Source organism: Grus americana, chromosome 12, assembly GCF_028858705.1.
Source record: "Grus americana isolate bGruAme1 chromosome 12, bGruAme1.mat, whole genome shotgun sequence".
Lineage (NCBI taxonomy): Eukaryota > Metazoa > Chordata > Aves > Gruiformes > Gruidae > Grus > Grus americana.
Window position 1 is genome coordinate 22455496 of NC_072863.1, and position 25454 is coordinate 22480949.

At 50.1% G+C, this 25454-nt stretch overlaps 1 protein-coding gene and 1 non-coding gene across 2 annotated transcripts; one reads left to right on the plus strand and one right to left on the minus strand.

Moving 5' to 3' along the window:
- Positions 1-10312: 10312 nt before the first annotated feature.
- On the minus strand, positions 10313-10384 carry TRNAE-UUC (transfer RNA glutamic acid (anticodon UUC)). Its single transcript has one exon. It is a non-coding gene; the product is annotated as a tRNA-Glu (tRNA).
- A 376-nt stretch (positions 10385-10760) lies between these two features.
- On the plus strand, positions 10761-24903 carry LOC129211841 (ras-related GTP-binding protein A). Its single transcript, XM_054839558.1, has 10 exons — positions 10761-10993; positions 11544-11577; positions 13750-13849; positions 14832-14898; positions 15801-16023; positions 18051-18146; positions 19356-19478; positions 21670-21761; positions 22723-22838; positions 23866-24903. Exons 2-10 carry the CDS (start codon positions 11551-11553, stop codon positions 23961-23963), a joined length of 942 nt encoding a protein of 313 aa, XP_054695533.1. The 5' UTR covers positions 10761-10993; positions 11544-11550; the 3' UTR covers positions 23964-24903.
- The last annotated feature ends 551 nt before the right edge of the window (positions 24904-25454 follow it).

The window sequence follows — 25454 nt, forward strand, 5'->3', positions numbered from 1 at the left end:
ACTCAGGAAGAGGGTGCTGCTCTATCTTCGCTAATAAATCAGGATCATTATCACACCAGGGGAGAGAAAGAGAACCCAGAGCAAAGGCATCTGCTGTGAGTTACGTCCCTGAGCCTGCTGGAGTGCTCCGTTTTCCTGAAGCTCTTGCTTCAGCCGAGCCACTCAGCCTGCCAGCAGCCATTAATCCCATCCACTCCTGCTGGAAAGCTGATACTGGGCCGAGGCAAATATTTCTTGTGGCTGACAGTTTGGGTGTGTGGTTTGGGGGTTTTTTTTTTAATTTTTAATACTTGCTGTAATGAGCAAGAGACCAGAAACGCTCAGAGTGCTTTCTGCAGGGTGTACGGACGTGTGTGTGTCAACACAACAAAATACAAAAGCCAGAGGAGCTTTGTCTTTGTGCAGGTTCAGTCGCCCCTTTTGGCTCCAAATACACGCGCATATATAAAGGGAGGAGTGACAGCTGCTGAGCGCAGGGACTTAACTACGGCACTGCGTGTCTCTACAGAATCCGTCTCCTGTACAGTACTCTTCCTTCAGGGAATTTGGGGGGACGTGCGGGGAATGCCAGGAGCAAAACTCTGGAATTCATTAGTTTCTGATTTGCCCCAGACTTGTTAAGACACAAATGCCCTGAATGTGATTTTCTAAGAGTAATCCTGACTTACGCAACAAATCCTAATTATTTTTTTGTTTGTCTGGGTATTTTGATGGGAGGGGAAACACCAAAGGGGCTTTTTAGATCAAAAGCTTGCTTGGACAAAGCTGTCTTCACAGGCTGGTAATGTGATGCTAGAACCACGGCCTGAAGACCTGTTTCAGGTGATGCACGTAACACAGCATGTCAGAGAATATTTTACAGACATTTCCTTGGTATTTGTGTCACATTTTCCCAGGGTTTACCATGGTACAGTACGAGCAGTCGCACGAGTAAGAGCTTGCATTTTTCAGCCAGTAAAACCTTAGAGATTTGCCTGATAATCTTTTGTTCCGCAGCAAAGAAGGTGGCACTTGAACCCTCGATAACCATGTCTGTATTTTTTAGAAATAAATGTGAGCCACAAGAACAGATTCGACCTACTTTTCTATAGAATGACACAACTAATGCCAGCAAGGCCTCATCGAGGGGTTGATCTCAGCGACACCCGACGTAATGAAGAAGCTGCGTTGCACAGGTGAGCATGGTGCCGCTGCCCTCACAGAACACGCTATTTTACGTCCTGCGCCATTGCAGCATCCTCACTCGTACACCACTTCCCTCTGGAGGCAAAGCCCTGCGTTCCTGACAGCCATCACCAGGCTCTCCATCCCTACAGGGCTGCGTCTCCTCCAGTTCTTTGTCTGGAGGGAGCCCGGTAGCTTGGCGTGGCGAGGCAGGCGGGGGTAGATCTCAGCACCACTTCCCTCCTCCGTGGAGACCCATTTAGACTAATCGTTTCCAAATGAACGTACCCAGCAGCGGGGCAGGTTCTGAAGCTCTGGCTCTCAAGCCTTGCGTGAAGCATGGTTTGATGACTGGGGGTGGGCTGAATGAATGAAATTCTCGTCCCCAAAATGTTGATTTGCAGTGCCTCACGCCAGTGCTCTTGAGAAGCAAGGCAAGAACAGTGTGCTGGATGTTTACCAAGTGCTGAATAATGCACAGCTGTGAATCACACACAGATTTCCCTTTCTTCCTATTAGAATGATGGTAAGCAATAATATGATTGACCCAGAACAAAAATAACTCCAACAGATGAAGGTATAGTGAGGTATCAGGGGACTCCCTATCTAATAATCAAAGCTTAAGCACTGAATTTACTGTTTCCATAAAGTTTTAACTGCAGTGCATTACAGCAAGTGGGGTACTAAGACCTTTCCTTTAAGAAAAACAAAAAAGAAAATGAAGGTGGTAAAAAATGATCCTTAAATGTTATAGTCGCTCATTTAAATTAAATGCAGAGTTTATCTGTTTGCTATAGAGAAGGAACCAACAGTAACAAATGGTGACAGGTAACAGGAGAGAGGACGGGCGAACAGGTTTTTTTGAATAATAGCTAACGAACTGGATAAAAGAATGGAGCAGAAATGCAGTTTAGGGGATCTGTGATATCACCAGAAACTCCTCAGGAAGGAGGTGTCCCGGCGTGGGGAACAACCCTGAGGTACCTGGGTACCAATCGTTTGTTGTTTCTCTCTCCTCAGGCGAGCACTGAGGAGTAAGCTAGCTGTTTCAGCCACGTGGATGTTGTTAAATGTTCCTGGCTTAGCTTTGCTTTCACTGTTGCTGTTTCGTTTGGTTATCAGATTGCATGTGTGAAAAGGAAAACAGACAATATTTATAAGGTCAAGAGAAGACAAAAAAGGTAAACTGTAAAAAAAGTAAAATCAAACGGACCCGCCTTACAGGGGCCTCTGCCTCTCCACACAAGAGAACCCTGTTTCTTGTGGTGAGGAGGGGTGGTGTTACTCATACTGCTACCGGCAGTGAGTGGGGTAACAGATCACCCACGCTCCTTTTCCTGGAGCGCCTTTCTCTTCTGCTGCTCTGCTCCCTCCAAACAGTTTCTGCCTCCAGTAACAACAACATCAGGCTGTAAGTCCTTCCAGAGGTTTCCTCGAGGTATTATTTGCACTCTTGGGGCAAAGGACCAATGTGTTACGTGGTTGTTACACTCTGGATTCTGCTCTCATAAGTTACTACTCATCCAGCTACAAGACTAGCTGTGCCATAGCAGGGACTTGGGGTTACACCTACACCAACAACAATGTGTACACAGCACCACCGCAGCCTGCAGTGCTTGCAGCACAACAATTGGACAAAACCAGTCCTGCAACACCCGGTTCTGTGTTACTGAAAACAGTTGTTTTCATTAAAAATCACTAAATGCCATTTTTAGTGCTGTTACACACCCGGGTCCAATTCTGACCAGCTGTGCAGAACAACAAGCTCCCTTCTGTAGAGCAGGGTCTTCAGAGCGTGCTCCGTTGTGAACCTGCTGCTTCTGCTTCTTCCTGACTTAGAAAAATGCGTCTTGGATCAACCGACCTCCTTGCAAGGACTGAGAATTGCTGCCGTTTCCACCAGTACAGAACACCGTAGTTGTACATTTTTGCCATTTACTCGTCATTGCCTCAGTAACAAAAAAACCCTCTTTGTCATCAAGTTGATGCGTGAGTAGGTATTGTGTGCGCGTAGCGCTTTGCAATGCCTAGAATTGAGGGACCTCTGGCTTCCACTGAGTGTAATTTTCTGCTCTTCCAAGGCGAGTGGATGCAGGTGCCGTCCTCCCGTGCTGAAAAGCTACACACGCCTCAGGGGGGACAGTCTGCCCGAGCGCAGGGTGCTGAGGAAAGCGTTTGTAGACTTCGGTGACTTGCTTGAGCTTCTCCTAGAGCTCAGAAATACGTTTTGTAGGTACATAAAGTTCCTTCTCTTTATATATGTCTAATTTTCTGTTACACACAGAGACGCTGGTGATCTGTTAACCACCGTAGACAATAATAAGAGGAAGGACATTTATCCTCAGTGAGAGAAACACGATTTCTCTCGTTGGGAGGTGGAGGCAGCTCAGAGTTAGATCCACGGTCAGGCAGCTTCTCCACAAGTTGTCCTTCCTCGAGGGATTACCCTGCACGACCAGACCAGGGCTTTTTATTGTTGTTCAATTTTTTTTGTGCATTTTTTTAACTTTATATATGCTCCACATATGCTGTGTTACAGGCGGACAACTCTACTCTTCTGCTCTTCCATCAGTTTTGCTAATTAAAGGTGGCCATTAACAGCACCCATTCTCCTGTGGTGACACACTCTCCATCCCCGAGGCTGTGCCTAAAAGCCAGGTTGTTCCTCACAGCAGGGCTGGGGCTCCCCGCAGCCCTCTGCGTCCTCTTCGGCTTTTCCTCGTGCTTTTTTCAGGCTATTCCTCGGCCCGAACGTTGGCCTTCGTGCCCCGTTCCCGTGTTGCACAGGGTGCTGCTGGGCAGGACCTGCCGCAGAAGAGCAGCCTCTTCCACCCCCGGCAGATGGTTGCCATCCCTGCCTCCCCTCATCCCTTTCTTCAGCAGAAGACGCTGAAAAAATTCCCTTTTCTGTAACAGAGCGAGCCAGATCTCGTATTTCTTAAGCACCTCTCAGAAATTAGTCTACCACAAACACCACCAAGGTGTTGCCATTATTGGGGGGGGGGGAGGCAGCTGAGGGCAGCCTGTGGAGACGGATGAGGGGGGCCTGAGCTGCTGCTGGGGGCTTAGGGGTCCCCGGGGCCCTCGGAGCGGGGCCTGCGGTTGGTTTGGTGCCCGGGGGAAGGGGCCAGGCCGGGAGTACCCGGTCCCGGTCCCAGCTCCAACCCCGGGCCCATGGGTCTCGGTGAGGGGCGCCGGGCCGCGCCCCCACGGCGCATGCGTGACGGCGGGCTGGGGCATGTGGAACGGCCGGCAGGGGGCGGCAGGGAGCTGCGCGGCTCACGCATGCGCAGTGCGTGCCCCGTCCTTGCGGCCGCGCTCCCGTGTCCCCAGGCCCTCACGCACGGCACCGAACCCGGCGAGGCCCCACGGGCCGCCTGAGGCACACTGCAGGGCGCCCGCGGCACGCCGCGCTGCCCGCCCGTGGGCACCGGGAGCGCCGTAGCGTTGCTCGACCCCAGGGACCCCAGTAGCAGCGCTGGAGGTGGCAGGCGGGCAGTGCGCAGGCGCGAAAACGAACGACCAATCGCAGTCGCGATGCGGTGCGTCAAGTGTGCGCCATGCAGCCTGGCGGCGCGCTGGTGACGTTGCCACCGGAAGCGCTGAGCTGCTACTTCCGGCTGGGGGCTCGGCCGCCGGGCCGGGCCGGGCCGGGGGTGAGGGCCCGGGGGGAGCCGCTATGTACCGGGCTTCGGGGACGGTTTAGTGCCGGCCTGGCAGGCGGCTGGAGCCGCAGCGGTGGGCTGGGGCTCTGCTGCGTCGGTTCGGAGCGGAGCGGGGAGCGGCTCTGCGGTGCTCCGCGGCGGGTCGGGGTGCGCTGGGATCCGGCCCTTGGAGTGCCGGCTCGGCTGGCCCGCGGAGCGCCCGGAAAGGGTTTTTTATTTTCCCCCTAAGAAGGGTAGTACGAGTTTTTGTCTTACCCTGGGAGCGGCTGTACTTCCCCCGGGAAGGGCTTTGAGCGGCTCCTGGGATGCGGGGGGAAGGTCACTCTTTTTGTTTGAGGGAAGGCGATGTTCCTCCTTAACCATCCGTTTTTTCCCAAAGCTTGGATAGTCACCGGCCGGTTTCTGCAGGAAAAACACAAGAACCGGTTGGGCAAACGTCTGTCTGCACTGAGCAGACGAGTGCCACAGTCCAGACCCAAAGCCTGGCTTTACTTTGGGTTAGAACCGGCTTGCCCAGCGGGTTTGTGTGAGGCTTCCCTCGGTGCGGAGGCGAGCAGGGGATGGCATCTGTCCTGACGCACCCGACCTGTCCCGACAGGTACGTGTGTCTTTGTGTCGGCACGGTGCCTGGTCGCCGGCTGGGCGCGTGTGTTTGAATGATGTCATCTCAGGCTGGTCCTGCGGCTTTTTAGGGTTTATTTTGTCATGGTAACAGTAGCCTGTTCTCTGGATCAACATGCTCAGTTTAAGGAGTTGCAGTCGCTCCTCCTGTTCTTTTTTGTTCTTTCTTTTTTAGAAATATTTTGCATATTTACTCTCATCCTTCTCCCTCTCCCCCCCCCCCCAATTTTGTATAATTTTACAACCTCTAGTTGCAACAAATAGCTGAAGCAAGCAGTGAGTAAAGTCAAACTAAGTATCTCATCACAGGAGTTCTTGCCCATGAGTTAGAGTGTGAATATTGTGTTGGTTTGAAGCTAAACGCACATCTGTGAGCGAAAGCAGAGACACTCACCATCCCAGTTCACGTTCAGAGCCCCGCAAGCTCATTAACAGTTTGAGTGCTGGCTTGGTGTAATCCTGACAGGTTTTAGAAAGGATTTTGTAATCGTTGTCTTCAAAGCAGAAGATAAAGGAGCGTTGCAGAAAACAGAAGTGTGATTACAGCTGAGAATCTGAGCAAAGCCTTAGCATGGAGACTGTGTTACTTAAAAAGCAAAGGCAGTGTCTGCCGTTCAAAATAAGGCTAAGAATAGAAGGGGAAAGCTCAGCGTGAAGCTGGAGGATACATCTTGCAAGACTCTCCTGTGCAAACACATCTAACCATTCATTGATTTATTTATTTTTTCCTTCCACATGCTTCATGATCATTTTAGGTGATTGCAGGAGAGACCTAAAACAACGAAGCTGAAAAGCGGATTACACAGAGACCTCAAAGCAGGCTGATATGAAAAGTGACAGAGCAGTTCTCAAGAAAGACCCTTCCTTTTCTGTCAGCTCGAGTTTTGTGCAGCTATAGGACATCCAGACATTCTTAGGAAACACTGAGCCAAGCGCAGGGCGTTAACTTTGCCCTCCCCAGATGGTCCCTCCTGGAGGTGGATTAGAGAACTGGCTGAGCGCAGCCAAGGGACGGATCGAGGGCGCGGATGAGCAGCATTAGCACGCTGCTGTCGAAAGCTTTTAGGACCTTTCAAAAGTATTTTGCTTCTCCTTTTTTGTTTACCGTAATATCCATGTGGTGAATCCCTTTGCAATTGTTAAACTTCAGTGTTATAATAATTTCATTCCAATTTAACAAGCACCATCTGTTTTCAGCCTCTCAAGACTGCATGTGGTGACAGAACCACAAGTATTTACAGACACGCACTTCACAAAGCGGTGGGGGAGAGGTCAGTGAGACTCTGGAAGACTCTCAAATCTGTTTATCTCAAACATTGTCTTTTTTCCTTTATTTGCTCCCTCATAGGGTGCCTGTCACCTGCCAAATAAAGATGCCAGAACAGCCTATCCACAGCAAACCTGACAAGCACAGTAGATCCATGCTACATCACGAGCGTTTGGTTGCAGATGTGCATTCAGATGTCTTTTCCCACGCAGAGAACACGGTATTTAACAGTTACCCAGCTCCTCTGTGTTGTAAGGAAGCCATTGTACAGCCGCCCATTTCCACAGCAGGTTATTAGCGAGAATAATTAGCTGTTGACAGCTCACACCTGCAAAACAGGCTCCTTTATGTCCACTTCCAGAATTATGAGCTGCTTTATCACGCTGCTCTGATGCCTTAACGTCCGCTCTGAGCAGGCACGCCAGCACTGTAGCCACTGGTTGAACGCCATTAATTCAGAGGCCGAGGGAGTTGTGCGGTACTTTCCGTTGGTACGTGTTGCAGCCCAGCGTCAGGCTTCTGGGAAAATAAATTTACAGAATCCTGCATCTGTGCATTTCACGGGCAGTAAATTGAGAAGAATGGCCGAGTGGCTGAATTCCAAATGGCTTCTAGTCATATTTGTCTTACATGTATTTTTTTTACTTCTCTCTCTTGTTCCAGACTCAGCCCTTGGACAACAGTGTTACTGCAGCGTACTGTATTTCACAGGTGGTGATATATTCAGTAGGAACATAAGAACTCGCGCTGTGGAAATGGGTTTCGCAACCGACGTGCCCATGAGCCACCCGCTGGGTGTGACGGGTCAGTTCACGCTGTTGTGCAGGGTGGTTTTTCTCATTGCACCCTCTGTGTGATCATCTTATTAAACTGCTCTCTCAATGCACTGGAAACGCTTCTGGTAACGCTGTAGTTCAGCGAACTGTTTCACTGTCTCCTGGCTGACACTGGGTGCCGCTCTAGCAAGGAGAGGCAGCCTGTTTCTCTACAGGCAGCACACCAAGAAATCACCTCTTTGGCCCACCTCACCACTTCGGAGAGCTTTACTGTTAACCACAGATTGGGTCTTTTTAAGGACAGAGTGCTACGCACAGTGCACGCTGCTCCCGTTCTTTTAAACTAGATTTATCAGTGTCCTTCAGTTTGGTTGGGGGCAGGAGGAAGGGAGGGCTGGCTGTCTATTGTTTTAAAATTGCCGATAGCTCCAAAGGTAATTGGGTATCTTGTTTCCTTTTGCATGGATAGTTATTAATGCTTAAATACTTTTGTGCCTGTATGAAGAGGTCTGTGGTTTCTGTGCTGATCTGTTCTACTTTGTGCAGTTTGTCTTAATCTTGGCAGTTCAGGGTGGTACCAAACTTCTACCTTTTAAATCTCCCTTGCAGGCGATGCTGGGAAGGCCCTTCCCGCAGAAGGTGAAGACGTCATCTTTGACTGCGTCCGCTGAAGTACCTGCAGCCAAAGGACCAGAGTGAACATCTGCTTGCCTGCACGTCACCTGCTGACACTTGTTGTACAAACAACCAGACTTGAGCACAAGTGTATATTCATTCCTTAAACACTGCAAGAGGTGTATGTTAGGGATGTTTTGAAGCAAACCTGTAGCACTGGGGCAGCATGTGAAAACTAAATCTTGTATTACCTCATTTTGCTGTCTTTCTCTTACATAAAAGCATTTAAAGCAGATTAAAACATTTAGTGTACTAAGAAAAACCTGCAGTGAAGGCAGTACAGTACTCAGACCCCTTGGAAGAAAGTATCTTGTCACTTGCTGGAGCGCTCAGTACAAGTTTTATTAGACAACAGTGAATCACAGGCTCCCCAATGCAGGAAAGGCACAGACAGTGGCATGCGTCCAGCAAAGGGCTACTAAGATATTGTCATGTATCTATAACCCTGTATTACTGACTGTTATTTAAGTAGCATCAAAAAAACAACAGCAGGGATTTAGTGTGTTCACAGACATTGCCTGGGCAGCACCTACATCCCACCCACACATTCTCCCCCATCCTCAGGGTGGGGGGCAGCACAGAAACCCACTTTGCCATGGGGCTTTGGGCAGGCTGTGCTGGGACACCCCCTGCCCTGTTCCCCCCACAAAAACGCCCCTCAACACCTGCCCAGCTGAGAGCCCCAAGTGCCCCCAGGACACACCGCCCTCCACAGCTGCTCCTTGCGAGGCTGGCAGCAGCTCTCAGGCAGGGGCCTCCAACCTGAGGGCCTGCAGCAACCGCTCCATCAGCGCCACCCCCGAACCCCACTATACACGCACAGGGGCGGCTGGAAGACGCCCGAAACGCCTGAGATGAGCCGGGCAGGACCGAGAGAAGCCGGCCGAGCCCCACCACGTCCGAGCACAGATCTATCCCCCTCCGGCACCTCCAGGCTCTCTGAGGCGCCGCCTGCAGCCCGCCGCGCTTATATAGGGGCGGCTTTGCGCATGCGCAAAGTGGCCCCTCACTGCGCTATACGTTCTGCCGCCTTGGGTCCCCCTTCAGCCCGTCCGCGGGGCGCGCAGCCCTGTCAGGGACCCCGGCAGCAAGCGGGGCTGCCGAGGGGCTTCTGAGGGGGGAGAGGCGGCTCCGAGGCGCCGTGTGCCGAGCTCTTGCCAGGCTGGGGTTTCCTTAAAGCTGAAATGTGCCAGGTGCCAAGGTTCGGGGTGGCGGGGTGTTACGTGAGGTGCAAAGGCTTTGAGGCGGGGGTATGTGAGGTGACAAGGCTCTGGGGCGGGGGGGGTAGGTGAGGTGACAAGGCTCTGGGGGGGGTAGGTGAGGTGACAAGGCTTTGAAGGGGCTGTATGTGAGGTGACAGGCTCTGGGGGGGTAGGTGAGGTGACAAGGGTCTGAAGGGGGGGGGTATGTGAGGTGGCAAGGCTCTGAAGGGGCTGTACGTGAGGTGACAAGGCTCTGGCTGTGTGGCAGCAGCAGCTCCGGGGCCACCAAAGACCTGCTGAAGCCAAGGTCTCTGGCACCCAGCGCGTCGCAGCAGACACGGCGACGGGTCCCTCTGAGCCCTCCTGCCTCGGGGCAGGCCTGGGGGACCCCCGCATCCCCGCAGACAGGGGGCTGCCCTGCCTTCCCGGGGAAACGTGGCCCCGTGGGCAGGCGTGCTGTTGTCCACCCTGTACGCCTTCAGTTGGAGCATATATACGTTAATGAAAAGGTTGTTGGACATACCTGGCTGTGCTAAGGAATTTCCCTTCATAAATGAGTAGCCCTATGTGCGCATTTATATATGTATGTATGTATTTTTCTGTATGTAATCTTTAACAGATTTTTGCTGCTGGAGTTGCAGTACAATACTATTTCCCTCTGACAACAGTCAGAAAAGTTTAAAACATGCAGTGGGACACAAGCAGCAATTTTCTTGCCTACATTAGAGAAAAACGCATTTAACCCCACATTATTTAGTTAGGTGCTGTTTTCTAACTTACTTGAACGTTGTAAAGCGAGGCGGGAGGCAAGTTTGCCGTGGCATAGCGCTTCCTGCGGTCTCCGCAGACTCCTGGGGCCGAGAAATTTGGCCACGGAGATGCAAAAAAACCGCGATCGAGAAGGGAAAAAAAAAACCCAACCTCATCGCAAAAAAGCGAAGCTTCCCATACCGGGAGTCGAACCCGGGCCGCCTGGGTGAAAACCAGGAATCCTAACCGCTAGACCATATGGGAGGCGCTGGTTATGCTTACGTCCGCCCACCCCATAGCCTGGCCTCCCCACAGCCTCCTGCACTCAGGACGATACGAGGCTCTGGCGGGCTCCGTTCGGCCGCTTCGCACGTACCGGGAGCCGCTGCCCGCCCCCGGCTGCCGCGCCCCCCGCCCCGGCAGCCTCCATAAAGCCCCCCCGCCAGAAAGGGACTGCCCACAACTAAGATGGCGGCCGGTGCTTCGCTGCCGTCTCGCCCCGCCTCTTTCCCTCTCCTCACCCCGCCCGCCTCGCCGTTGGCGGCGCCGCATCACATGACGGGAGGGGGCACGGGCGCGCGGGAGAGGGCGGGGTGAGCGCTCACGTGACCGGCGGCGGCCGCCGAGCGCTGGGTCTCGTGAGCGCCGCTGGGGGGGGGGGGGCGGGGGGTCCCGGGCGCCGCGACGGGAGCGGGCGAGACCCCAGCGGCGCGGCGGGCTCACGCGAGGCTGCGGCTTTGAGGCCTACTCCGGAGCGGGTGGCGCTCGGTCCCGCTGAGCTCCGCCGCCTCCGGCGGGCAGGCCGGCAGGCACCCCCGCCGCCGCCCGCGGGCACTGCCGAGCCGGCCCGGGAGGCGCCTATCGCGGCTAGAGGTAGCGGGGGGGGTGGGGGGGGTCGCGGGGCTGGCCGAGCTGGGGAGTGAAGCCACTGTCGGGCCCGCTGGGGCTGGGGACAGCCGAGGGGGAGCGGGGTCGGGGGCTGTCGTGGGTCGCTTGGTGCGGGCTCCGGAGTATCCCGGGGGGAAAGGGGGGGAGCAGGGACTGCGGGTGAGGCCGGCCCTGGGTGCCCGGTGTGAGGAGACCCGAGCTGTGTGGCAGCAGTGCGGGTGTCTCCCGCTGCCTTCCAGCGCTGCCGCGGTTATCCTGCTTAGGCCTGTTTCGGCCATGTAATTACGGGGACGTTGTTCATCATGGGCGTGTTAGAGGGTTTTTTAACAGCAGAAGGCTTTTGCTGAAGTTTCCCCATGCTGTCTGGAGCAGAAGCTGTGAGATGCCTGCTGCGGTGGAGGTTGGGGGGAATTATGTCAGTATGGGAGTGCTTCCCCTTTTGCTGGTACTTCTGTGGGTGGGATTTGGATGTTGAAGTGAAGCCTGTGACTGAGGAAAAGTAGAGCAATATAAGAAGATGGTCTTCTCTCTTTAGGTGGGTGATGCCAAGCACAGCCATGAAGAAAAAGGTAAGAACTGAAGGGAGAATTCCTTTGCAGTTGGGTTTTCCTTCCCCCTCTGCATTTGCTGTGTTGTTACGTGTTTGCATCTGTACCTCGGTGTGTTCTTCGGCTGTCGGGTGCCTCTTAGGACTCTCAGAGTCAGCAGATGCATCCTTTGCTTAAAGTGCTAGAAATTAAAATCAGATGTGAGTTTATTCACTGGCGTGAGCGGTAGGGCAGGCTTGCTGTGGAGCCATCCGCGCTAACCACTGCCCGTGCGTTTCTAGTACTTGTTGCAAAACTCTTTGGTCACTGTGTACCTCCCACAGCGTGAGGGAAGAGGATATGCTCTAACCCGCTTCGTCAGCCTGTGGGCAGACCCTTCTGATGTGTTACAGAAACTTGTGTGGGGAGCCCGTAATTCACTGAGGGCTCCTGGGAGGATGAAGCTTAACACATGGGGAAGGAGTAGCACTTTTTCTGAGAAACGGAGTGTGTTTGTGTGGATGTATTCCAGCAGTAAGCATATTCAAAGCTGTTAAAGCGGCTGCGTAGAGAATATATGGCAGTCTTTCCATGGTGTGCTAGGACTGGGTTTCCTGCCTGGCCCTACGTGCTGGTGTCTGACCCCTTCGAAAGGCCTCCACAGTCTAAAACTTGGGAATTGGGGTTGCCTGTTCATGCTGTGCCTTGGAGCCGTATCGAGTTTCTGCATGTGCTTTTTCTGCAGGTGGTATGAAATAAGAGATGTTGATGTTATCTCCCTCCGCTCTGTGTGTAGGTCAGGGGAGAAGACAGCGTAGCTGTCTGGGGGTTTGCTCCGGAAAGGCTGATAGGTGTGACCTGACCAGCCTGCCTCTTTGAGGGAAAGTCCTTGTTACCAAATCATCGAGGCTTGTGGTCAGCTTCTTTTTGGAAAGGGCGCTGGCCAGCCTGTGAAGTGTTGCAGTCGCTCTCGGAAGGATAAATTTTGCAAACAGGATGGTGCGATTCTGCCTCTCCTGTTCTGCCCTGAGATTCTGGCAGCTGTCACCGTGCGGTCGCAGAGCGAGGTTGGGAGTCGAGCGAGTGTGTTCCCAGCTGGTGTTTGGCACTGCTGTGGGCTGGGCAGGCGGACTCGGGCCGGTTGTGCTCATGTTAAACCTATCCTTGATGATAGATTTTCGGAGCTGTTGCCAAAGGCTCAATTTGACTTTGTAACTGGAACTTGTTTAACAGCTGTTTTTGCGAGCAAGTCCGTGTTGGCTGTCAATGTTGGGGTTTTTTAGTTTTTATTTTTAGATCACAATGTAAAGTCTTGCCTTGTGTGACTGTCTCCCCTCTTTTCCCTGCAATCATCCCCTGGTTTTTGGCTACCAAAGGCGCTCCGTCTCCTTTGGCCCGATGATCTGCAAACAGGACTCTGGAGCCAGGGTGTCCCCTACATGATAGCCTGGTGCTCTTGTCCCGTCTGCTTTTAACTTTTTCCTGGGCTTCTGACACCTGAAACTTGAAATGTAACTTGTATTTCACCTCTTTTGGGGAAGAGAAAACAAGTCACTTTATGAGAAGGAAGAGAGGGTGATAAGGAGAGAAATAATGGCTAGAGAATACCAGTGCTGAGTGGGCAAGGGATTGTTTCCAGCCTGGTCTTAAAGGCTTGAGATAAAGCTGTTCTTTTGTCTTGGCAAAGTCCTTTGCTGTCATCAAGAAACATGAAGCCTTTGCCTGTGGTGCCAGTGCATTTGGCAAGTGTGCTGGGGTGGCTTCGGGAGCAGTTCCCGCTCTTCCCCGAGTGCCGGTTATGAACTCCGCGAGTCCTCGGCCAACGTGCGCTGAGAGCAGGGGTTCCGTGGGCAGGCTGTGCTGCCTTCTGGGTGGTAGGCAGCTGGTTGAAGGAACAGGAGTGCAGTGCCTGGAAGGGCAGAGATTCCTGCGAGGGTGGGGGGCATAGCTCAAGAACGCAAACAAGGTGGGAAGGTTTTCAGCCTGACCGTGATTCGGTGACTGTGGATAGCAGGGAGGTAAGGATGCCTGTCTCCTGCTTTCCCAGGTGTGGTCCTCTTTGCCTCTCTCTCCTGACGCATTCACATCTGAAATATGTTGGTCCTGTGTTTTGGTGGCTTTGGCAGTAAGATGTTAACCCCGATGGAGCTGTGAAGGACTTAGTGCTCTGTGGTAGCTAATTCTTTCCTTTGTTCTTTTTTTTTTTTTCCCCAGGTGCTGCTGATGGGTAAAAGTGGGTCTGGGAAGACCAGCATGAGGTCCATTATCTTTGCAAACTACATCGCCAGGGACACACGGCGCCTGGGTGCCACAAGTAAGACTTCTCTTCTTTGAACTGCAAGTTCTTAGGGCTCAAACCCCTTTCATTAAAGGGGTGAGGCTGTTCCCTCTGGCAATCCCGGCCTCTCCTCTGTTCTGGGGCAGGTGGGTGTCTCCTCCAGGCTGCCACACCTCACAGGGAACTTCACTCCTGAGTTCAGCTGAGGGCAGGTAGGAAGCTGGAGTGAAAGGGAAGGCAGGACTGCGTTCAGTTTTGCTGCTATATTGTTGAACTTTTATCCTAAATGCTTTTTTTGATCGGGAAGCAGCCTTTGCTGCAGCTACACCTGTTACTGGAGGAGTGTTCAGACCCTCCTCATGGTCCTTCTTGTTGGTGAAGCTTTCCTGTTGTTAGTCAGTTGATCGCTAGCACAGCTGGAGGTGCAGTGATCTTGCTAAGCACCTGTGGTTTTGGCAGGATGATGCACCAAGCTTAATTAGTGTCTTCTGCCTTTCCCCCCCCCCCCCTCCTCTAATGCCACTGCTCTGAAAAAGCAATAAGTGATTCCTCTGAAACAGGGGTATGAACTGTCAGGATCTAACACTCCTCGCTGGGAAGCACCTGTGAGGACTTAATGTCACGGATTGGCGTATGTTTCCTCTTTGCCATAAATTTGGCCTGTTCATAAAGTTTACGTTCTTTGTGTTACTGATTTTTTTTTAATTTAAGGCTTGCTTAAGGCCTTGGAGAGCGTGCTGGAATTAATGTCATAAAATATCACAAAATCAGAGAACGTGGTGTTAAAGAGGGAACCACCTGCTGTGCCTCTCAGGAGAATAGTGGCCTGGATAGAGAGTAGGAATTACTCTGGGAACTGTCTTTTTCCTTAGTGCCTTCAGCATAGATTTAGGTACAATGATGTTGTTTAGATGGGACTTGACAAGCGTTGTGAAGAACGGTGGTTTTGGCTGCCTGAGGAAGTAGCTCTGAACTGGGGGTGTGGTACAGTCGGTAAACTCCTGTTGTCTCTTTCCAGTTGACGTGGAGCACTCCCATGTTAGATTTCTAGGAAACCTGGTATTAAACCTCTGGGACTGCGGAGGGTAGGTACTGTTTATTCTTTTGCTTTTGAAACCGTTGGGGGTTGGTTAGCTCTGGGGAATAACGCCAGGGATGTAAGAGAGCAGAGCTCCTCCTGCCCCGGAGTGGATGAAGGGAATAAAGCAAGTGTTACGCGTGTGCTGTAAAACTGGTGAGGCAACTCTGGAAAGAAGGGTGCCACATCTTAGGCTCGTGGGTGGAAGAGGCTGGCATGATTACGCTGTCTCTTGAGTTATCCCTGGGTAAAAGGAGCAGTGTGTGGGTCCACCCTTCCCTTCCTGGCTGCTGTCTTCTGCTGGTAAAAAGCCTGAGCCCTTCACCTGGACTTTCTCTTGAGGTGGTGGGAGGTGATGCTGGGTTCAGAATCGCTCCTCACTAGCTTGATCTAAGTGGGGCGTGCGCTGAGGAGCGAGGGTGAAGGTTGACAGTGATCCTGTGGCTTCTGGAAGCAGCTTTGTGAAGAACGCTCTCCTGTTGACAGAGCCTCAGCAGAGCTGTCCAGTTTTGCTAAGCTTCATCAGCTCTTGTGTCCTTGTGCATATTCAGCAAATTAAATCCTGTAATAAGAAGTTACGCTGATGGTTTTGGTTATATTTTAGCTTCTGCGGATTTTCTTATGCAACTCTCTAAAAGCTAGTCTGGGTCCAGAAGCAGCAAGCTCTGTGATGTGAGGGAAGCCTCAGCTTCCTGTGGGACTGGTGAGCAGATGCTCTTCAGGAGCATCTAACTTTGTGTGATTGGAAATGCTTAGGGAGCCTTGTGTCATGGGGAATTTAGCCACCTGTGGGTGTCTAGCTCAAAATGCACGAGGTATTTTACATGTAGCATCTTTCCTGGCAATGCTGAGCAAGACCTGGTTGCTCTAATGGGCATCTCCTTGCTTTGTCACTCTGCTCCTTCTCAGACAGGACACCTTTATGGAGAACTACTTCACCAGTCAGCGGGACAACATCTTCCGCAACGTAGAAGTCCTCATCTATGTCTTTGATGTAGAGAGCCGTGAACTGGAGAAGGACATGCACTACTACCAGTCATGCTTGGAGGCAATTCTTCAGAACTCTCCTGATGCAAAGATCTTTTGTCTGGTGCACAAGATGGACTTGGTGCAGGAGGATCAGCGGGATCTGGTGAGAAGCTGATAGTCGCCATAGAAATGCTTTCAAATAGAGCATCTTTTGAGTGTGCTAATGTGTTGCAATTTTGTACTTTGAATACAGCCCCATCAGCACTCTTCCTAGAAGGGTTTCTCAGGTGTTAAGAATTGCCAAACCCTCTAAGCTTTTTCTGCCTTTTCTAAATTGTCTCTCATCGCTATCTCTTGTATGTAATCTGGTGGAGACCAGAACTAATGAATTTTAGTGACAACTACTCAAAGCCTTTTCTTTTCTAGCACTGATTCTAGTACTTTCACCAGATCTTGGTTCCAGAAGGGAGGCAGAACTGAAAGGAAGGTAGAACTGAAAGAAATCCAGCGATCTTAAACTCACTGCTCACCATTTGGATGGCTTTGAGGATGGTGGTGGTGACAGTGATGGTTGGTTTCTCTTCAGCTATTGGTTTCAGTCCAGCATAGGCTCTGTTCTAAAGCACAACAACAAAGAGTTGAAACTTTCCCAGGTTCCTGGAAGGTGATTTCTATCAGTTGATTCTGTTCTCTGTCAGTTTGCTCTGCCTGCCCCAAAATCACCTCTTAAGCACTCCTCTGCCCCAAGAGGCATCCTGCAAAGGCTGATGATCAACGTTTCAGAGATGTTTGGTGTTTTCTGTTCTTTTTAGAGCTTTTGGAAGATGTTGAGTTCCTACCAACCTTTTTCAGCTTGGACTGAAAAGCAATCAACTTCTGATACCAAAAGAAGAATTAGCTTTGTGGGTTAGACAACATCCCTGGCTGCTTGGCCGCTCCCTGCCTTGCAGCAAGTTTGGAGGCCCCCTTAGGCTGTTGGCTTTTGACTGAAGTAAAAGTTTTAATAAAACTTTCTCTTGATTCCTGGGCAGCTGCAAAGGTCTGCGCGAGGTCCTGTGGCTGAAACCACACCCTGACCTCCCTGCATAGACAGACTCCTTCCACGCAGCAGGTTGGCTTCAGACCACGTGTGCTGCCCGAGAGCGGTGATCCTCCTCTTCCAGCTTTAGTTCTGCCCTCCAGCTCAGTGCAGAAATAACTCAAAGAGCTTGTTCCTAGGGTTGACTCAAGGAGCTTTTCCTCACTTCCATCTGCCTTCCCTGCATCTTGACGCTGTCCTGTCCAGGTCTGTTTTGGGACTGGTGGACAAGTGCTGGTTTTACATGGTTGTGCAGAATCTAGTGGGGCCCTGAAGTGAGGGGTGAACAGAAGAGGGGCCTTACTTCAGCTGTGCTTTCAGTGTGTATCATTGCACACCCATCAAGGTCTGGTTTAAGGTGTCTGCTACTCAGAAGAGCATGCAAATACTGGGCTAAATCACTCTGTAAATCTTACTGCAGCCTTTGGTAGCCCAGGACTCAAATGGTAAGTGTTGGCCTACGCTGCGTTTCACGGGGATTCGTTAATGTTCTGTCATGTTCCTAAAACCAGTAAGTTGAGGTGAAGGTGGTCGTCGTATCCTCCTCTGCAGAGGCATGTTGCTGGCTGTCTTGCTGCTTTTTTTTTTAGCAGTTCTGCGGGAGCCTGGCACTAGGCTGGCTGGTCTTTGCTGTTCCCTCTGCTCCCCTTTTTTGTAACCATAACTTCTAAGGGCAGAGTATGATGTGAGAAGAGAAGACTCTGTAAGCACGTGCCTCAGAGCTGCTCATATTGATGAGCCTCAGTGCTTTCTTCCTATCCTGTTCTCAGTGACAGAGCTTTTTGCCTGTGACCATGGACTTGTCAAAATTTAGGTCCTCAGAGACACTCATGCATCCCTGCTTCCATTCCCACTCCACAACTCTTATAGCTGTTTCAGTGTTGAGCCTGTCAGATCTCTTGTAAGACAGCCGTGGTCTGCTTGTCCCTGCTGCCCCAGTGGAAGGGGTTTCTGCCAGCCCATCCTGGCTGGTGTGCTCTGCTGTTGTCTTCTCTCCAGTGCTGTAGCTACTTGAGACTTGTTTGAAATGCAGACCATAAATGCAATACGGCAACCACGCCAAAGGCAGAAATATTTACACTCAACTGCTAATCTTTTTTTTTATTTCCCAGATTTTTAAAGAGCGTGAGGAAGACTTGAAGCGCCTTTCCCGTCCCTTGGAATGTGTTTGTTTTAGAACTTCCATCTGGGATGAAACGCTTTACAAGGTTTGTACAGCTTCCTCTCCGTATCTGGCTTCTCCCCTCCCACTTGAAAAGAGCATGAGGAAGGCAAGTCGTTAGTTGCTACTGGTTTATTAGTGACCGACCCTTTTTAGTTCTGCAGCAACTGCTTCTGGAGGTTAGCCGTTGTAAACGGCATCTGAGTATCCTGGTTTTAATTAAACAAAGTAAAACCCCTCCACACATTGGAGTGATGGTGTCAGTGTGTTAATATTGCGTAAACACTTTGCCTGGCTACTTTAGAAAGAGCTTCTGCATCCTTTAGTCATGTTTATCCAGCGTGGGATTGTTTCCTATGTTTCTCTGCAGCACTGTTAAAACACGAGCATTTACCATCCTGGGAATTTGCTTTGCTTTCAGGAGTGGGTGGGGGTTTTTGCTATCAGTCAGTCTTGACTGCAGAGGTCTTCCAGGAGTGGGAGTGGTGAGTGCTACCTGGGCTACACTGAGCACAAATGATGGTTATGATTGCCAGCTAATGCTAATAAGCAGTGGTGGTAGTGCAGCGGCTGGGTTGCTTGTCTGAAGGCGAGGACCATTTGGCTCTTTCTCTTGACTTCAGTGGTTCTTCAGATGGGAGATTTCACCGTCTGGCAAATCCGTGCAAAGCCAGGATGGGCAGTGAGCTGAAGCTGAGGTTAGAGGACCTGAGTCTGCGTGAGGACAGACACCCGTTACAGCATCCCCAGTCCCTTCTGGGCTCCTTCCCGACTCATTGCGTTAGACTAGAGCTTTCTGTTTGGATCAGTGATGAGCTGCCAAGTATCCGTCTGCACGTTGACCTTGCTCAAGATTAAAAATAAAAAAAATAAAAAAAAAAACCAAAAAAACCAAACCAAAAAAACCCCAAAAACTCTGAAAACTTGAGCAGGTTTATCTGGGAACAGTAGATGGGAATGTTGCCAGCTTAAAATTAGGATGATGAAGTCTGTTGAATAGTATTCTAGTTCCTCTGTGGCTGATGTGGGGAAGAACTTGACATAGTGAAGAGTGTACTTGGGGCTGGGGTATGACTGGTGGTCTCCACTGTAGTTGAGATACCTGGGCACGGAGGTGGGAGAAGCTTCTCAGTCTTGCCTGGGCTATCAACACCCAGATGTGCAGATAATCAGGTTTTGAGCACGTTGGCTAACAAGAGGATGTGTCAGAGAAGTGCTAATGCATCCCTTATGTTGTGTCTTTCTTTATTGACAGGCTTGGTCCAGTATAGTCTATCAGCTGATCCCTAATGTCCAGCAGCTGGAAATGAACCTGAGGAACTTTGCTCAGATCATCGAGGCAGATGAAGTGCTTCTGTTTGAGAGAGCCACTTTCCTGGTGAATACAGCAGTTCTGCCCTTTGGGTTCCCCTGCCCAGCCTAGGACGGAGTTCCCTGGATGGAAAGTGCTGTTGTGGCAGTAGCCCAAAGACGGGAGCCAGTGCCAGACAGCAGAACCCATCGATCCAGGCCTCGTGATGCTGACAGTAGCTGATGTGACTCCATGGCTCATGGGACCTTCCCAAAATTTCCGCTTCTAGCAGTTGAGCCGAGGGCTTGTTTGGTGTTTGCCTCTTCCAAGCTGTGTTTCATATCCCCATTCTGTTGTCGGCCGTGGGACTTTTTTGAGAATTCCTTTCTGCACAGGGCAAGAACCTTCTTTAGTTTGAAATAAGCCTTTTCAGTTCCTTCTGGCCTCGTGTTTGAACTGGTCTTGATTTCTCCTTTTTCTATGATACTCTACAAACCTGGAGTATGGATAGAGGATCACGAGCAATTGGATTGCAACGGCTTTCAAAAGTTACTGGCTGCATGGTAACTCTGCTTCCAATCTGTTGTCTCTGCAAGGTAAAATGTGTTGGTTAAAGCTGCCGTTGCTGCTTGTCTGTCCATACTCTGGGTTTCTGGACTGGTCTCTTCAGACTTTGCAGCAAAACTCTTGCTGACCTGAAGGAATGATTTTGAAGGGTTTTTTGAGTGCTTTCCTTGATGGCCAAACATCTGATTGAAGAGGGAATGTGGAAAAGGAGCCATTCCTTTTCTCACTTTTTAAACTATTAGAAGTAAACACCTGCCATTTCGGGCAAGTTCTGCTTTTTGACCTTCTGTAGATAATAAATAGTTCCACCTTGGTCATATGTACCAGTACTTTCATCATAAGTACATTTTTTACTGAAAAAAAAATCTTTGCTACAAAAATTCTGTGCTTATTTTCAGTGTAATGGTGACTTTTAAAAAGACTCTTTCTTCTCACTTTTTTTCATATATTTAAACTTCCCCCAGGACTTCTTTTTCCTGAAGTGAAATCTTACTATTCAAATCACAGTAACAGAAAAACCTATCTGGAAAGTTCAGGAATGAACTGGCATACAATGAAGGCTTTGGTATCAACACAGTCCTTGAATCCGGCTAAACCTGTACATGGATGAATAATTAGGCAGGTTTAAAAAGTAGAAAGTACACGATCGTTTTAAGATGGTCGAGGGGAAAATGAACAACCAACCAAAAAACTTAGTTCTCATGAGCCCGTTAAGTGTGACCCCATAGGTAGGAAAGTAAGAGTTTAACATCCTTGCGCAAGGGCGCCCGATGCTTCCAGTAGAGGTTGGTGTCATGATTCTTAGAGCTTAAAGCGCACAGCATAAGGTTCTTAAAATACTCCTTTTTGGTTTGCTGTGGGAACAAAGATGAGGTAACTGTTTGATTGTGTGCCATTCCCCTTTGCAGTAAAGGCAGTTCTTGGCCTGTTGGCTAATTTGGCTGAAGAGCAAAGGTCTGTAGGCTACCAGCCTTGGGAAAACAGTCAGGGAGAGCGAGCTGTGGGTCACCCTGCAAGGATTCCTAAAAATTTCTGATCCTCTGAATCCAGTCTGCGTGTTGCTGCTGGATCGCTGTGTGGGAGGAAGAGGAGGGGAACCGCTCTGAATGCAGGCAGCTTAGCACAGTCTTGGTCTGACTCAGTGAACTGATGGAGAGAGAACTCCCTAGGAAACCAGCTGCCTTTGTTCTGCTTTTCTTGGGGAGGAGTGGCTTGCTCTGGCTTTGGGGGTAGTGCTTGTGCATTCTACCTGCTGCAGAATGGGAAATTTCTGGGGTTCAGTCCTTGAGGATCTGCAGCACCATAGACTTGGGAAGGAAAAGCCATTCCAGCATCTGTCATGTGTCTGTTTCCCCTACCTGAAGTCATGGTCTCGCATTTTTTTCCTCTCCTTGCACTTTCCTTTTTTGTGACTCAAGATTTAAATTGCTGCTAAGTTGGAGTATTCAGACCTCAGTAGTGTCTCTTGCATATCTTATGTACTTGCATCTATGCTTGTGAAAGGCTTCCCGGTGATTGTATTACTGAGTCTTGTTTTACCCTGAAAGCACCACAAGTGTTGTTGCAAATAGTTTCCAAGATTCAATTGGCAAAAGGCAAAGGAAATCCCTGTCCCGGTCACCACCTGTTTCCCTGTGATTGCTGTTGAAGCTGAGAAACTTCTGCTGAAATAAATTATTAACTCTGCGCTCTCTCTCTTTCTGCCTTCCAGGTCATTTCTCACTATCAATGCAAAGAACAGCGGGATGTCCACAGATTTGAGAAAATCAGCAACATTATTAAACAATTCAAGCTAAGTTGCAGGTGAGCTGCTTTAATCATTAGGTGGGGAAAATACTTCAGCGGGTATTTCGGCTTCATCCAGAAGACTCTCCGAATTAATACTAGCTCTGTGACTCCTCAGCAAGCTGAAGTACCATAGTTTAAGCATGGTGCAATTTAACAGAACTGAGTTATTTGTTATCTTTTGTAACTTTCTCCTTTGTGATAGTTGAAAGAGGTTTGTTTTGGGGGGAAAAAAAAGTTTTCTTCTAGGCCTCATTCTCCTGGGCAAGGTAGGGAGGTTCCAGGGCTGAACTGATAAATTAGCAACAGCAGTGCTGCGGAAAGGCAGATGGAGAGCCTTGCCACAGACCCTGTACCTCAGTGCTGGTTTGGGAGGAAGAGGCTTGCAGATGCTATTTATCGTTTATTTATTATTATTTTAAATGGGAAAGTGGAAAGCTTGCTGTGGAGTAGCTTGGCTTTTGAACAGCCTCTAGGTTCCACAGTCTGTTGGTAATATCTGCAAGCGTTGGGAGCCTGACTAGGATGGAGAAGTGGCTGCGTAGCTTAGGGAGCTGTGTCCAGATATTTCAGGTTTATACTTATTTCTGCCGGTTGTCCGCAAGAGCGTTCCCTGTCCTTCGAAATGGCTGAGCTCTTCCGTCAGTGGGGCACGGGATGTTGACTGCTTGGGCATGGCAGATTCAAACGGGCGGTGGGGTTGTGTATCTTGAGTTACCTTCAGTGTGTAAATCACTTTATATTGTTCTCAGCCTAAAGCTAAAGAGTTGTTGGGGTTTTTGTGGGTTTTTTGTTTGTTTGCAGGTTTTGTTTGTGTTGTTTTTTTTTTTTTAAACTCACCACCCAGACTCATGGGGACTCAAACACTTGTTTGTTACCAAAACCTCAAATAACGGGATGTTGGTGCAAAAGCTTTTGAGCAATGTTACAGTAGTACTTCATTTACTTTTTTCTTTTTTTTTTTTTCCTCCCCTCTTAGTAAGCTGGCAGCTTCTTTCCAGAGCATGGAGGTCAGGAACTCTAACTTTGCTGCTTTCATTGACATCTTTACATCAAATACATACGTGATGGTGGTTATGTCAGACCCTTCAATACGTAAGTTGAAGCAAAGATAAGCCCTGGGCCTGGTTTTGTTCACAGGGTCAAAAAGCCCAATGAGTCCGGTTTAAACTGTGTTTCTCTTGGAAAATGGCAAAAAAACCCCAAGCAAAGCAGTAAAACCGATTGGAATTAAAAGGTAGAGAGGGATCCACTGCCCTGCTGGTTTGCCCCCTCTGAGCAGAGGGTGGGGGAAGGTGCTTAAAAAGTGACTTACCTTGCAGAAGGCAAGACGTGCGCCTCTGACAGCTGAGCTGTGTGGTGCTGTCAAGTGGAGGAGCAGCGGTGGGGAACCACTATAGCAGATGTGACCTGATTTAGTAGGTCATGTCTAATAACCTATTTTGGGCTGTTCTGATCTGGCAGCCCCAGTGATTTTTGGAGAGGAAAGCAGAGATGGATCACACTTGAGTTTTTGCTCTTGCTGCCTGAACTGTCTTGATGGGGAAGGACTCTAATTATAGTAGCATCTATTTATCTTAAAGAAGAAACTGCAGCCAGCGGTGCCAGCCCTTGCAGGCGCGGCACGGCCGTTCGACTGTTTGCACAACTCCAATTGAAACCGCTCCTGTTAGGATTTGAGGTGCCTAAGAGACACTGTCCAGGACAGCCTCGTGGCTTAGTGTTGATGCTTCCTGTCCCCGTGTTCTCGAATGGTTTACTGAATTAGGGAAAACCTGTGCAAACCCCGTGAGCCAATTACCGGCTGTGATATTGTGCTCGAGGAGTGACAGGCGAGCAGCTGTGGTGGTGACTTGTGCAGCTACCCCTGCGAGCAAACCGCTTGACCGTAGTTTGCTCTGACTCGTCCTCGGTGTTGTACTGGGATCGGCAGACAGCTCTGGCCTTCCAGCGTTAAATTTTGCAAAGCTGGGGAGCAGTGGGGCTGAAATAAGAGAGCTTGCTGATGGGGCCATTGCTTCTAGGCAGCACTTAACTTCAGAGGACTTGGTTACTCGCATCCCTTCTAACTGTTTTTGGGGTTTTTTTTTTTTTTATCTCCCCTGTCCCTTTTCCGTCCTAGCTTCTGCGGCTACGCTGATCAACATCCGCAATGCCAGAAAACACTTTGAGAAGCTGGAGAGAGTGGATGGACCAAAGCACAGCCTGCTCATGCGCTGAACATTGGCCGAGGCACATGGCCTTTGGGGGGAGAAAAAATGAATTGGAACTACTTATTTTTAGGAGAATCTAACAATGTTGATGTCTTTGTTGGGCTTTGAAATGAGTGTGCTGCTTTATTTTTTCTCCTTTTAACGTTGGACACTAGTCACTCGGAGGATGTCTGGATACACTGCGGACCTTCAAAAGAGACTTCCCTGGCGATGTGGGGTTGGGAAGAAGTAAGGACAGGTGATGTGCACGTGGTCTCGTACTCCTGGTTGTCGTAGTGGCACGTGGCAGGGCCGGTTTGGGTGTTTTGCTCCCGGGTGATCACTTATATATAAGTCACAGGAATGGAATATTTACTGTTTTATTGGTTGGTTGCTAGAATACGTTTATAAATTTCTCCTTGTCTTCAGTCATGAAAATAAATTTTTGCTACCAGGGATTTCAGATCCTAGAGCTTTGGAAAGTGGGTTTTCTTTCTCCTAAAACCTAGGGCAGCTTCGGCAAGCAGACGTGCGATAGCTGCATCTCTCCTTTCACATTACTGGCGGGGAGTGTTGACTGAAGGCCGTTCCAGACTGTCATTTAAGATAATTTTTTTGTTTTTCCCCCTACGTGGAAGCAAAATTCGCTCAGCAGTGAAGCAGTCAGGCTGGCATCGGCCTCTTTGTACTCGCCAGAGCCACGGAAAGATCTCGGTAAATAAAAGGGGCCAAAGATCTGAGCTGACCAAGCAGCGATACCGTCCTGGTGAGCCGGGAGGGGCTGGGGTGGGCGCGTAGGAGCCCCGGAACGTGGTGGTTGTGGGTGGTGTGTGCATGAGCTATATTAGCTGTGTTTGCGACGAGCCAGTTGGACAGTGTTGGCACCAATGTTACTTGACGTTATTGTCTATTTTTTAATGATTTCTTTTTTTGTGTGTGCATTTCCATTAAACATAGGAACAACAAAAGCACTGTGAGTTAGGGGAATCTCTGGCTTGCTGGATGGGAGCTGATGCTTGTCAGCATCTCTTTTCCTTTTTTTCCTCTCTTGCTGCATCAAATTACTGTATAAAAAAGGGTGTGGTGACTCTGAGCCTGGCTCTCCGCTTTGTATTCTCAAAATCCTGCTTTTCCCTGGATCCCTGCCCGCGCATGCACCGAGGGGGGGAAATTCTTGATGGGGTGAGTCCGTTACGTGAGAACGGTGAGCTAAGGGGCACGTCTCGGCTGGAGAGCTGAGGGTGGGCTCCGCGCGAAATCGTCCATCGAGCCTCAATCTTTACGGGATGAAGCATCCACGTCTTGCACCGCCTACTCAGCAGATGCGTTGGTGCTGGGTGTGTTTTCAGGGAGAATCATCGAGTCAGCATCCCTGCGGGAGAGGAACTTGCTGAGATTCCTATTAACAATTCAGGTGCCAGAGTTTCTGGAGAACTTGGGAAGGGGCAGGAGGTGCAGCACAGGGTTTCTCTTGCTCTTTGGTGCCCGCAAGTGTGCAATACCGTGCCTGTCCCGGGGT